Below are 15015 nucleotides of genomic sequence, written 5' to 3'. Positions count from 1 at the left end.
AAGTGTAATTAAAGCGGGACAGTGCGTCTGCTGCGAGGTTGCACTAGCCCGGAATGAACGTACAGTGCACATTAAACTGGCACTGAAGAGATAATTGTATGAGCCTTCGTAGGAAGGACAAAATTGAGAGCGACTTGGACCTGCCTTTATTAACAAGATCGGCCGTGGCCTGGTTGTCTGTGGTGAAAGCCACAGTTTGTCCTGCCCCAGAGTTGAGCGACTGCCATGACCGGGTATAGCACGAAGAGGGAGGAAGTTTGAGTAAACCCGGGGTTTAGGAGTATCTATGGAGGCCATGGTCCAGTAAACCAATTTTGGCCAAAAATTGCAGCAAAGCCTGTGAAGGCTGCGGCATCTGTCACTACCTGGCGTGATAGGGGCAATATTGATGGTATAAACATTAATATACCGTTCCACGTAGTACGGAACCTTCCCACATTGATAGGTCCGCTACTGCTTCAGTGTCTAAATTAAGGATCTAATCGGGGTCCTGTGTCTGGGAGAGGAAGACCAGGAGGCATGACACAAAAGATTGACCCTAGGGAACGATCCATATTGCAGAAATGAGCATTCCCAAGAGAGACTGAAGCTGCTTCTTAGTACACCCCCCTGTATGGGTGAAGTCTTGGAGAACTGACCTGATGCGGGTCAGCTTGCCAAGGGGGAGGCTGGCCTGCATGGAGTTAGTTTGAAAGAGGTTAATGTAGACCTCGGGCCCGGATTTTTGTGTTTTGGAGACCGCAAGCTGAAGAATGTAATTGTTTTAAAAGCAAGTCAGGTGGTGTCTATATAGTACCTGGCTGCCAGTGCCACTAAAGGTGAATTCACTAGGCTGTAGAAAACTGAGGGCCAGGTAGATGGCCGCTTGGATGACTAGACTGGGGAACGTGCGAGGATTTTAGACATGTCCTAAAAGATGGCACTCGTGATGGGCAAGAGTTTGCCATTGGCTATGGGCTGATGCTTCTGGATGCCACATAGAAGGGATCTTACTGTATGGGCCGTAAACACAGATGGCTCTCTGGGGTCCTGTAAGTGGCAAGACGATACCTGGTGCAGGATGGAACCTGAACTCAACTGACCTAAGGTAAAAATGACAGACAGAAAACAGTGCGTGGCTCGTATGTAAAAATGCCACTGGAGACAATTGGCCGATTAAGTGTCACTGAAAATGATGTGTGGCTGATTGTGTGCTACTGGGAATGTGCTTGCAAAAATTGCAAGAAGTTATGCTAAGATGTGTGCCTTGCGACGATTGCAAGAGTTGTGCTTAAATGTGTGATTGCAACGATTGCAAGGGAGTTTGTCATTGATGAGTTTGTAGTGACTGTGAGAATTTCGTATTACCGCATGTGCTTGAAAAGACTGCAAGAGTTGTGCTTGGATACATGCTTGCAACGATTGCATGAAGTTATGCTTGGATGCGTGCTTGCAACGATTGCAAGGAGTTATGCTTGGGTGCGTTCTAGCAACGATTGCAAGGAGTTATGCTTGGATGCGTGCTTGCAACGATTATAGAAGTTGTGATTGGAAGCGTGCGCGTAATGATTGCAAGAAGTAGTGCTTGGATGTGTGCTTGCAATGATTGCAAGGGAGTCCAAGTTACTGGAGATGTGTTTGTGGTGACTGAGAAGTCCGTATTACTGCATGTGCTTGTAACGACTGCAAGATGTTTGTGCTGCTGGAGGCGTGCTTGCAACGATTGCAAGAAAGTAACCTACTGATAGGCAAAAGCAAGGATAGCAGAAAATTGAATGTGTATGAATGAACTCTGACTCTAACCGGTTGTACCCGTGGTCGAGAGTGTAAGAAAACAAATCTGATACGAATCGTTGTGCCGCCGGCGTAACTGGACTCAAATCGGACTGTGATGGGTATGAAATGGATCCGACACGAATTGTTGTAGAGTGTATGAAATTAACCCGATATGAATTGGTTGTAAAGTGTATGAAAAGAATCTGATACAAATCGGTTGTATGAAATGAATCTGATACGAACCAGTTGTAGAGTGTATGAAATTAATCCGATATAAAATCGGACTGTGGAGAGTATTAAATGGATCCGATACGAATTGATGTGCCGCCGACTAGATACAAATCATTTGTAAATTGTATGCAATGAATCCTGATATGAATCGGTTGTAAAAGTGTATGAAATGAAACCAACATAAATCGGATTGTGCGACTATAGGGAAGTAGCAGTGAGACGAATGTTTCAACAAATGAATCAAGACAATGACTGAACTTCGAAGGAAGATGGGGTGTTTTTTTTTTTTTTTTTTTTTTTATGTGTCGTAGAGGCGTCAGAGGTCAAACATCCGTGGAGCCGTGTTTAAGAAAATGCGGAAGGGACTGAATTCGAATCGGAGTGAGGTACGTAAAATGAATGAAATGTTTAGGCATGATAGAGGCACGAATCGGTGGCTAAATATTATGGCTGCGTGCAGGGTTTCTTTAACTAATGACTTGTAAGTTCCATGTCAGAATTTGGGTGACACCAGATGTCTAGCAAATGACGATGCATGAAACGTCGTACGAAAAACTGCGAACGGAACCGAAAGCCTCGGAAAGTTTCCAACATGCAGCTCACGAACGCCAACGAGTTGGAAAAGTCGGCCTAGTGGCGTAACGTAACACGCACAGGAAACCGACAAAGACCACAGATGAGCGGGCTGGTTAAATACCCCCCCCCCCCGGCTCATCCTATAAATTCAGGCCACCATACTGGCCTTCTTACATATATATACAGTGGGGAAATAAATTATTCATTTTATATATATATATATATATATATATATATATATATATAACTATCTATCTATCTAGATATCTAGATATATATATCTATATAGATATATATATATAGCCGTGGCCAAAAGTTTTGAGAATGACACAAACATTTATTTTCACAAAGTCTGCTTCCTCAGTTTTTATGATGGCAATTTGCATATACTCCAGAATGTTATGAAGAGTGATCAGATGAATTGTAATTAATTGTAAAGTCCCTCTTTGCCATGAAAATTAACTTAATCCCATAAAAAACATTTCCACTGCATTAGTGAAGAAGGCTTCATGGCGCCCAAGAAAGTCCAGCAAGCGCCAGGACCATCTCCTACAGTTGATTCAGCTGCGGGATCAGGGCACCACCAGTGCAGAGCTTGCTCAGGAATGGCAGCAGGTAGGTGTGAGTGCATCTGCACGCACAGTGCGGCGAAGACTTTTGGAGGATGGCCTGCTGTCAAGAAGTCACTTCTCTCCAGGAATGCCCAAAATCTTCAGGGCCTTCAATAAAAACAGTACTGCAATAAAAACAGTCATGATTCTGTGATGGACATCACTGCATGGGCTCAGGAATACTTCCAAAAATCACTGTCTGTGAACACAGTTCATCATACCATCCAAAATATAAGGTAAGGCTTTATCATGCAAAGAAGAAGCCATATCTGAACATGATTCAGAAATGCCGCAATCATCTCTGGGCCAAAGCTTAAAAGGGTCTGTTGCAAAGTGGAAAACTATTTTGTGGTCAGACGAATCGAAATTTGACATTTATCTTTAACAACTATGGGTGCCACGTCCTCCAGCATAAAGAGGAGAGGGACCTTCCAGCTTGTTATCAGTGCTCAGTTCAAAAGCCTTCATATCTGAATGTATGGCAGTGCATTGGTGCATATGGAATGGGCAGCTTGCACATCTAGAAATGAAGAAGATGAAGAGAAGATGAAGAGAACCAGAAGAAGAAGAAGATGGAGGAAGAAACCGAAGGAAGATAGAAGAAAGAAGAAGCATTTAAATAAAGGAATTGTCAAAAACTGTCTCGTGTCATTTTTAACATTTTTGACAGTTTTTTTGTGAAACCATTTCACACAGGGGGGAGGGCCGGGATCTGGGGGTCCCCTTGTTGTCCAGATTCTGATAAGCCCCCCGCCTGCAGACCCCCACAACCACCAGCCAAGGGTTGTGAGGATGAGGCCCTTTTCCTCATCAAGATGGGGACAAGGTGTTTTGGGGGGCTACCCCAAAGCACCCTCCCAATGTTGAGGGCATGTGGCCTGGTATGGTTCAGGAGGGGGGGGGGGGGGGGCGCTCTCTCGTCCCTCCTATTTTCCTGCGGCCTGCCACGTTGCGTGCTCGGATAAGGGTCTGGTATGGATTTTTAGGGGGACCCCACGCCATTTTTTTTTTAAAATTTTGCCTGGGGTTACCCTTAATATCCATACCAGACCTGAAGGGCCTGGTATGGAATTTAGGGGGACCCCCACGTCATTTTTTTTCCCATGCCGTTTTTATCAATGAACTTTTATGTGTATTGTCAGACTGGCAATTCATTAATAGCCGCGAGTAGTTTTAAATGACTTTTTTCCTTTGAAATGTCATTTTGCTGTCAGACTGTTCTAAAAACGGGAAACATGCACCCCTTTAAAGGCATACTATACACACCCCCCAGGTACGAAATTTAAAGGGATATTACACTTTTATTGTTTCACTTTAAGCTTTATTAAAATCGGTGCTCCCGAAAAAACGGCCGTTTTTAAAACTTTTTTTTGCATTGATCCATGTCCCCTGGGGCAGGACCCAGGTCCCCAAACACTTTTTATGACAATACCATCAATATAAGCCTTTAAAATTAGCATTTTTGATTTCTCACATAGACTTTTAAAGGGTGTTCCGCGGCATTCGAATTTGCCGCGAACACCCCAAATTGTTCTCTGTTCGGTGAACTGGCGAACAGCCGATGTTCGAATCGAACATGAGTTCGACTCGAACTCGAAGCTCATCCCTAATGCTTACACACATACTGCGTCTATTACAACCACATGGCTTGGTAGTATAAGAGTTCAGGTGCCCAACTGGCCTGCCTGCAGTCCACACCTTTCACCAATTGCATATATTTGGTGCATTTTGAAACATACAATACGACAAAGAAAATCCAGGTCTGTAGAATAATTAGAATCCTATATCATAACATTCCTCTCCCAGAACTCCAGCAACCGGTCTCCTCAGTTCCCAGTTGCAAGAAAAATGTATAAACAAGTATAAACCTTAAATACCAAAGACCTAACAGCAGCTGTCACAAAGGGTACTGATGTCCTTGATGATGATCATTACTAAAATCTTGTATATAGTTCCTTATCATCCCCTCCAAGAGCTTACATAGTATTGATGTTAGGCTAACTGGTCCATAATCCCAGGGATGTATTTTGGCCTTTTTTTAAATATTGGTGCTACATTGGCTTTTCTCCATTCAGTTGGTACCAATCCAGTCAGTAGACTGTCAGTAAAAACTATGAACAATGGTCTGGAAATTCCTTGACTGAGTTCCCTAAGGACCCTTGGGTGCAAGCCATCTGGTCCCGGTGACTTATTAATGTTAAGTTTTCCAAGTCTATTTCTAATTCTGTCCTCTGTTAGCCATGAGGGTGTTTCCTGTGATGTGTCATGAGGATAAACACTGCAGTTTTGGTTACTGAAACCCCCCGATTCCCTCGTGAAGACTGAGGAGAAAAATAAGTTCAATACCTTCGCCATCCCCCCATCCTTTGTAACCAGATTTCCTTCCTCATTCTTTATGGGGCCAATATGGTCTGTCCTCCCTTTTTTACTGTTTATATATTTAAAGAATTTCTTGGGATTTTTTTTTTGCTCTCCTCCGCTATGTGTCTTTCGTGTGCTATCTTAGCCATCCTAATTGCACCCTTACATTTCTTGTTGCATTCTTTGTAAAGTCTGAATGCTGATTATGATCCCTCAGCCTTGTATTTTCTGAAGGCCTTCTCCTTTTTTATATGCATTTTTACATTGGAGTTAAGTCATCCAGGACTTTTGTTTGCTTTTTTAAATGTATTTCCCAATGGGATGCATTGGCTAATGCCCTTATTTAATATGCTCTTAAAGCAAACCCATCTCTCCTCCACATTCTTTGTTCCTAAGATTTTATCCCAATTTATATCTTCTAGCAAAGTTCTTAGTTTAGGGAAGTTTGCTCTTTTGAAATTCAATGTCTTTGTATTCCCCTTATGTTTTCTATTTGTGTGATTTATACTGAAGCTAATTGACCTGTGATCGCTGTTTTCTAAATTGCCCCTTATTTCCACATCCGTAATCAGGTCTGTATTGTTGGTAATCAGTAGGTCTAGTAACGCTTTGTTTCTAGTTGATGCGTCTACCATCTGACCCATGAAATTGTCCTGCAAGACATTTAGGAACTGGTGAGCCTTAGACGAATGCACAGTTCCTTCCGCCCAGTCTGGATAAAATTGTGATAGGAGGTCGGTTTCCCCCTCCTCCCTCAGGTTAGAGCGCCTATAGCATACTCCCAGTATTATTTTCCCCTTAGTTTCATCCTTTTGGAGCTCTGCCCATAAGGATTCCACCTCCTCCCTAGCTCCCTTAGTGATGTAATCTTTCACATTTACTTGTACATTATTCTTGACACACAGGCACACCCCTCCCCCTTTATTACCCTCTCCATCCCTGTGATAAAGGGAATACCCTTGAATGGTTGCCAGCCAATCATGAGAGCTGTTGAACCAAGTCTCTGAAATTCCCACAAAATCGAAATCCTCCTCGTACAACAGTATCTCTAGTTCTTCCATCTTGTCCGCCAGACTCCTGGCATTGGTGAACATGCCACATAGTTTAGACCGGTCGCATACTGTCCGCTTATTGGGTGTTCTGAGATTCCAAATAGGACTTGTTACTATACTTACCTTAGGTATATGTGCTTTAGTCAACCTACCACTAATGCCCCCAATACTACCATCTGGAATATGTTCCACGCTGACTATTTCTACCTCTGGACCCTCCCCCCGTTGCCTAGTTTAAAAGCCCCTCTAACTTTTGGGCCATCTTCACTCTCACTTGTTTCTACAATTTTTTTTCACTTATAGTTATCCTACAAGCTCAGTTCCCAGTTGTTTACAGAGTGTTGTTAAAAGGATAGGGGATGCTACAACGTGGTAAACGTGGCCCTATCCCAACTTTTTTGATGTGTTGCTGCCATCAATTTCAAAATGACCTTTTCTTAAAATGGTACATTTTCTCAGTTTGAACATTTTGATACGTTTTTTATTTTTTATTGTGAATAAAATGTGAGTTTATGCAGATTTGACACAACGTCACAATTTTTTTGGAATTGGGGTTGTGTGTGTGTATATGTGTGTGTGTGTGTGTATATATATATATATATATATATATATATATATATATATATATATATATATATATATATATATATATATATATATATATATATATATATATATACACACACACAGTATATATCACATACACAGGTATATTGTAATTTAAACTGCTATTTTTATCATTCATGTATTTCTGTAAAATAATTACTTTACAAATAATAATAATAATAAGGTGGGCCCATAACACTGGTTTTGCAGAATATTCTGGGTTTTCCAAAGCAAGAACACAGCAGTATTCTCTATGCTTACCCATCTATTTGAGACTGTCTCTCTGCAATGGAAACCCCGTATTGAGCCATGCAGAGCTGGTGGGAGGTTGAATCACTTCTCTGGATTATACAGTTATGTGTATAATATTAGCTCTAGCCATTCAGTTCTGTAACAGGTTAGCCTGGTAAATATAAAAAGGAGTCCAGAGCTCCACCTGCTGGCTTGGTCAAAATGATAGCTTTTCTATTTTTGCACACCAATTAAGAAAGTTCTTAACATAATAACTAAAGAATACATTTACAAAAAGAATATACATTCAGTTTAATAGAACATGTTCTAAGGAATTAACAGTTCCCTTTAGGCAGTAGCTGCTCCTCCCTTTCTTGTTGCCTGTTCAGTGTTACTTTAAAAGGGTTTTCTGAATGCACCGAAGCATGGTTGCAAGGTTTTGGGTGGTTGAAATTAGCACATCGTCGTACTGTGATTCAAAAATCACTGCTGATCTTAATATCGAGCATATCAAGCACCAGAAGGCTGCAAGTGAAGGGTGGGGGTGATTTTTCACTCAGATCGCCTAGGCCAGGGATCTTCAAACTACGGCCCTCCAGCTGTTGCGGAACTACACATCCCATGAGGCATTGTAAAACTCTAACATTCACAGACATGACTGGGCATGATGGGAATTGCAGTTCTTGAACAACTAGAGGGCCATAGTTTGAAGACCCCTTGCCTAGGCAATCTGGGCAGAGGTGGGAGGGACTACCTGTCAAAACCAGGTACCCACTTCATCCCTCAAAAAAAAAAAAAAAATGGCAATTATTAAAGAGGAGGGGAAGGAGGCAAACAAGCGGAACATCCCCTTTTGGGTAAAGTCTTGCTTTAAGGGCCCTTTCAGTTAAAAAAATTGGAAGAAACATGCATGAACGAGCAACCAAAAAAAAAAAAAGAAAGAACCGCTGTGAAGAGTTTCATAGGATTTAAAGGGATGCATTTTTCATCTGCATCTGAAAAACTGGTTAAAAATGATTATCGTGAAAGGGCCCTTAACCATGACGAGGAGAATGGAAACTGTGCACTGAAGATAAAATCCTGTTGCATGTTTGTATTGCATGTTTAATAAAGCATTTAAAGCATAGGCAAACCTCCTGAACTTGCGCCTAATACTTTTCACTCAAACGATGAGCTTATTCCCAATAAAAGCAGGATCCTTGTGCAACTGCTGTGTACAACTTGCTAAAATAGAGTGTGGACATACCGTATATATCAGCTTTCATAGTAGAACTATGTATTTCAATTAATTTAAATAGTTAAAAAGTATAACTAAAGCCAAAATCTTTCGTTTTACAGCGGAGAGTGATTACAACACCTAAAATTCTCTCCCCATTTCTATTTGTCCTGGTGACCAATGTCACCAAGAGTGAAAGTAAAAGAAAATCCCAAATTTAGAGCTGTTACCAGAAAAGGAACTTCCAATGGGGACACTATTTCTGGTGACAACCAGGATTTTCCTTCACTTTGAATAGATTCCCTCTCCTCTTTTCTATTGTGGCTAAAACTGACAGGGGTTATGACCGCCCTTACTTTATTCCAAGTATGAAAAAAAAAAGTTGTGGCTTTATTTATACTGTAACACCACATTTCACAACTAGGTGGTGCTGCAGAGTGACCATTGCAGCTTCTGAATTGGGTAAAGCTACAGGAGGGTAGGAATCCCTCTGTGTCATTAACCACTTCAATACAGGGCACTTATACACCTTCCTGCCCAGACCAATTTTCAGCTTTCAGCGCTGTCGCAGTTTGAATGACAATTGCGCGGTCATCCATCACTGTACCCAAACAAAATTTTTATCATTTTGTTCCCACAAATAGAGCTTTCTTTTGGTGGTATTTGATCACCTCTGTGGTTTTTATTTTTTGCTAAACAAATAAAAAAAAGACCGAAAATTTTGAAAAAAAATAAAAGTTTTGCTTTTGTTTCTGTTAAAAAAAATTTGTAAGTTTTCTCTTTCACTGACAGGCACTGATACAGTGGCACCCATGAAGTGGCACCAATGAGCGGGCACTGACAATGGGCACTGGTAGGCGGCACTGATGGGTGGCACTGATATGCAGCACTGATGGGCATTGATAGGCGGCACTGATGGGCACTCATGGGTGGCACTGGGTGACACTGGTTGGCACTGATGGGCACTGATAGGCGACACTGATGGGCACTGAAAGGCGGCACTGCTGGGCACTGATGGGCACTGATACGTGGCACTGATGGGCACTGATAGGCAGCACTGCTGGGCGCTGATGGGCACTGATAGGCGGCACTACTGGGCACTGATGGGCACTGATACGTGGCACTGATGGGCACTGATAGGCGGCACTGATATGAGGCACTGATAGGCATCCCTGGTGGCACTGGCAGTGGTAGGCATTGGAGTGGGCACTGATTGGCAGCTGCCTGGGCACAGATTGGTATTTCCCTGGGGATCTAGGGGGCATACCTGGTGGTCCAGTGTGGTGGCCATCCTGGTGGTCCTGGGTGGCTTCCCTGGTGGTCCTGGGCGTGATCCGAGGGGGAGGGCTGTGCTGATAAACAATCAGCACAGACCCCCCCTGTCAGGAGAGCAGCCGATCGGCTCTCCTCTACTCGCTCCTGTCAGACGCGAGTAAGGAAAAGCCGATCACTGGCTCTTCCTATTTATATCGTGATCAGCTGTGATTGGACACGGCTGATCATGTGGTAAAGAGTCTCCGTCAGAGACTCTTTACCTAGATCGGAGTTGCGCTGTGTCAGACTGACACACCGCAACAACGATCGCCGCGATGCGCGCCCCAATATCCTGATCATGTCATATGACACCCGGTCAGGATATTGAAACCACTTTGCTGCCGTCATTCACTTCCCACCGGATTTTTCACCTCCCCATAGCCACCATACCCATTATGCTGGGCTCTTTTCAAAAAACATACGCACTTGTTCATTGAATCCCAGTGTTGTCCTGCAGCAATCCCCTGTTTAGGGCCCTACATCGCTATCCTGTTCTTCTCAATTAACAATCTCTTACTGGTTCAGCCATAACACGATCCAGCTCTGCCTTCCAGCCGCTCTTGGTATTGTCGCCTGGTAGCCTCCTAGGATATGTGACGGGGATATCTCAGGAGGCTGCAGAAGCAGGACACATCACTCCCCTAGACAAAGATGGCAGCGGGGATGGGGTAGTCTTCCCCCTCAAAAAAAAAAGGCTATTATTATAGCGGAGGCAGGGCTAAGCCAGGGACTTAAAGTAGTTGTAAACCCTTACATATACCCATTGAAGTGGCTAACCTCAGGTGATACACAAAGATTAAACAAATCCTCCTTCATAAGTTGTACCTGTTTATCTTCAGTCTTGCCTTTTCTACACAGCTTTATAAAGCTTGTCTGAGCTTCCAGAAAATAGGGGACCAAGAGCTGAAGTCACACTCTGCAGAGCTCAGTGAGGAGAGCTCTGAGAGCTGATTATAAGAAAGGGACACCCCCCCCCCCTTTACACAACACATAGAAACAGAGCTGAGACTGTCAATCACAGGCTGTGTGCAGGAGCTCCCTCCCCTGTCACCTGTTTTCTATTGGTGTCAGAATAAGAAAGAAGTGATTTATGCTGATAGCAGAGGAATGTCACTGTGAAATGACACTTAGTGCTTTGGATTGAGACAAATACACACCATAGAGGGACATGCTTTGTTCATATTTCATATTTGAGGTTTACGACCACTTTAAAGTCCATTTGCACAGTGAAATTCCGCTTTAAATGTATTGCTAAAAATATGATATTGCAAACCTCCACACAAAACTGTTGAGAGAACTTTTCATTATGTTTTACCTTTGGCTTTCTTCTAGTGTGTTTACTGACATTTAGTTTAGGAAAAAAACTGGTGCTGTTCTCCTGAAGGATGAATCAGAAAGGAAAATCTGCCATCTATCTATTCAGAACTAATGATTCAGGCAGAGACACAAATATGGAAAATATCTAGTTATTACCAAGTTTTATAAATAGGTATGCTTTGTATTTCTGTTCTAACCATTTTGCTGCTAGGCTTTGCTGCATTCTGAGTGTGCTGGAATGAAAAGTATTATGGGGGAAGGCAATTTTGCAGTTCTTTAATGGACTTCAAAGTGTTTATATTCTTTCTTTAAAGAAAGGGAGGCTGAAAATATTCTGAATAAAAGTATGTGCCATCTGTACAGTATTTATTAACATGAAAGGTTCCCCTCTTCTTGCAGCTTTTGGGTTTTCCCTTAAAGCTATGAGATTTAATTTAATTTTTTAGTAGTATGTTTTCTCTAAAAGAGCCATACAGTAAATACATTGTATAAGAACCATAGCAGATATAACAGTATTGGAATTGGGTGTAGTGGCAGGTAAGGACCTCAGAGGACCCAGGCAAATATGAGATTAAAAAAAAATACATTTCTGATGTACTTAGTTTTTTAAGATATGCATGCGAATATGGCCAACTTAAAGTAGATGTTGTAAACCCAATCACTAACATCTCATACAGGATTTAACATGTTAATGGTGTTTCAAAATTCATTCTCAATATTTAAATCTGCAGCCTCCATAAAACCTGCGATGAAGATCCTTGTTTAAGCACTTACTGTTATGGGTTAACAATGCTCTGTCCCTGCTATCCAGTTAAGCTGACCATTCATATATAGATTTTTTTCCTTTCAACCATTGGGTTTAATGAAAAATCTAGCGGATTCCTCCCTCCACACTATACAGTGTGAATGTATGAACCTCCCACTGTAGTTATCAAAATACCCATGTCTGGACACAAGTTTTCCACCTTGCTTCTTTAATTTTTCAACCAGGGGCAGCACCAGTCACTGATGGAATTTTGCCCAGTTCATCAGGAAACGGCTGAAATTTACACAGTGAACATCAACCAATCATGTGCAAGCAAAAACAAGCTTCTTTTTTTTTTCCTTGCACGTGAGGTGGGTATACTTTGCAAAGAGAAGCCTTACCTTATTTACTAAGCAATGGAGCAACTGCCCTTGCAGAGTGCAACTGCACTTTGCAAAGTGCACAGGCTATTTGCCTTTAGTAAATCAACCCCTCTAAGTGGTCTTCTCAACACACATTACACATAAGTTACAAACATTTTGTTCTTAAAAAACAGACCACATCACCACAATATTAGAATATTGTGGTGATGTGGTCTGTTTTTTTAAGAAAACAATTTGTAATTTTTGTAACCAAGTGAAAAATGTATGACCTTTTTTAAAGTCTTTTCAAAATAAACAATAGGTTTTAAATGCAAAAGTTATTGTTGTACCTCAAACATCCCAATTTTTTAAATATATTTATGTTGTTGGATTATAAATTTCTAGGGATGTGGCACCTATAATGGCACCTATAATCTCCATTTTGGGTTCCACACATTACACAGATATGAGCCATTGTTGCCACAATAAGTAAACCCACCATAGGAAATGCTATGCAATCATCGCTGGAGTGCATGCATGTTGATAAGTGGTGGCTGCAAAGAAGCTGAAGTAGATCAGCAGCACTAAAAGGCAACAAAATAAGAAAAAAGGGCAAACAAGTATTTTACTTAACAAGCTGCCTTACTGAATAAACTAGCATATCATTTTTGGAAAAATCCTCCTATTAGAGAGAAAAGTCCACTGTAAATGAACACACTTACCAAATGTTGACGTTCGCCTATGTAAAGCTTTCCAAAAGGAGTAAGTTGTTCTTTCTTCAGTATAGCAGATATTATACCAAGACTCACTGCTGGTGTCAGATCTGGTGTTCCTGGACAATCTGGAAAAGATGCTTCCATGTCTCTGACCTTCCATTTCCATCCTGTTTCAGAAACCCTATAAGATAACAACCATCCAATCTTGAGTCATGATTGCCCTGAAATGACTGAAAGCTTTGCGATGCCTTTCCCGTCTCCAGAATACATGAATTATTAAAGTCAAATCAATAGTAGCACTCCTTGTCAGGTGCAACTTACGAGTAGATGTCGAAAGTGGTCATGCTCCAGTCTTGTTCTCCAAAGGTCCTAATGGATTTCAGTCATAACAGAAAGCATAGCAGAAAATGCAGACTAACCAGCCTCTAAATCTAAAACAAAGAAATACACAACAAGAATCAACACAATGGAAGTTGACAGAAAAATGAACTGGTTTAAAACTCGTTCTGCTGTCTGGGATATATTATGCGTTCTTTAGCTAGAATTCAAATGCTAATGGTAATTTGTCACTTCACACATAGGATCTCAAAACTGAAACAAGTTTGGTTTGTATACAAGTCGAACACAGAAAATATTCCGCTTCTAGACGGTGGGAGGAAAGCCGGATTAGATCTAATCAATGTGGGCTGTTTACTCGGTAAAGAAAGAACATGTATTGGTCTACAGGTTAGCAAGAGGTTCTATGGTCCAAGCTCACCAAGCCAGTCTGACCAGTTCAAACTCTTCTGAGCAGTTGAGGTGCCAATATTTAGCATATGACAGAAAGAAGGTAGCTGGACAGGATTTATGTAGCAAGTCAGAAATATCACACAGTAACCTGTTCAGAGAGATAAATTTATTCTGGAAAGAGCACGCAAAGGTTTCTGTTTTAGGGTTTTGTAACAGGTCATAATAAAGTATTAGAAATGTTCAGGTTACTCCCATGACACTATTAGCTATTAAAAAAATAACAGTAATCACTATACTTTTTTTTTCAAATTCGTTTTCATTAAGTATATTTAGGCAAATGTGCGTTCACAAGAGAAGACATTTTGAGGACAGGAATATACATCCAAAATGTCACATCTGCCAATAACCAGAGAATATAAGAGATTACAAAGACAAATGTACTGTACACAAGGAGCAGTAAGATCTACAGTGAATGTATCAAAATGTTTGAAAAATAGCAAGTAGCATAGTCTCAAGTAATTCATAATAAACAGTAAGTCATACCATATGCCAATCGTTCATTGTTGTCAGGCCAGGACTGGGACAATAAATAGGCCTGGACATTTGGACTGAGCAGCCCTTTTTTGTGTTTGCGGGTGTGGTTGCTGACGGCATATTCACTAAGTCAGTCCTCCGCACTGTAATTATGATATGAATGGGACTGCACTGTAAAGGGGCACTGTAATACTGTAATGATTACAGTGCCCCTTTACAGTGCAGTCCCCTTTATATCACAGTACCCCTTTACATTACAGCGTCCCTAGCAATCACAGCCCCACCTTTCTCTCTAATCACAGTGTCCACTTTTACTCTCTGCCTCCCCTGCACAGTCCTACCTTTGGCAGGGCAGGATTCAGCCTGTGTGTCCACTCCAGGGAGGAACTAAAGATCTGGATCATATTAACAAGCAGGTGATTGCCCACTTGTTACAATAAAAAGACTTCCCCTCTCTGTGCAGATCTCCAGCTCCTCCGACACCCTACTCTGCTGATAGATTGACATTGTTGGTGAGCCGGGAGAGCTAGGAGAGGAGACACAGGCATGGCCGTATAGGGGGAGGTGAGTGACGGCTGCGGTCTGTGTTAGCCCTGTCCGGACTGTGGTTAGCCACTTAACTCCTGCTGTGCGGGCTGATCATCAACAAACCTTGGACA

At 41.8% G+C, this 15015-nt stretch overlaps 1 protein-coding gene across 1 annotated transcript in view; it reads right to left on the bottom strand.

Annotated features, from left to right (window-relative positions):
* Window positions 1–13364, bottom strand: part of SH3TC2 (SH3 domain and tetratricopeptide repeats 2) — a 190077-nt gene extending 176713 nt beyond the window's left edge. The window contains 1 exon segment of the mRNA XM_073620584.1: window positions 13100–13364. Coding sequence (XP_073476685.1) covers window positions 13100–13259 — 160 coding nt within the window. The 5' untranslated portion in view covers window positions 13260–13364.
* Window positions 13365–15015: the final 1651 nt, after the last annotated feature.

The sequence above is a fragment of the Aquarana catesbeiana genome, linkage group LG03 (genome assembly GCF_042186555.1).
Source record: "Aquarana catesbeiana isolate 2022-GZ linkage group LG03, ASM4218655v1, whole genome shotgun sequence".
Lineage (NCBI taxonomy): Eukaryota > Metazoa > Chordata > Amphibia > Anura > Ranidae > Aquarana > Aquarana catesbeiana.
This window is presented reverse-complemented; position numbering and strand designations above follow the sequence as displayed.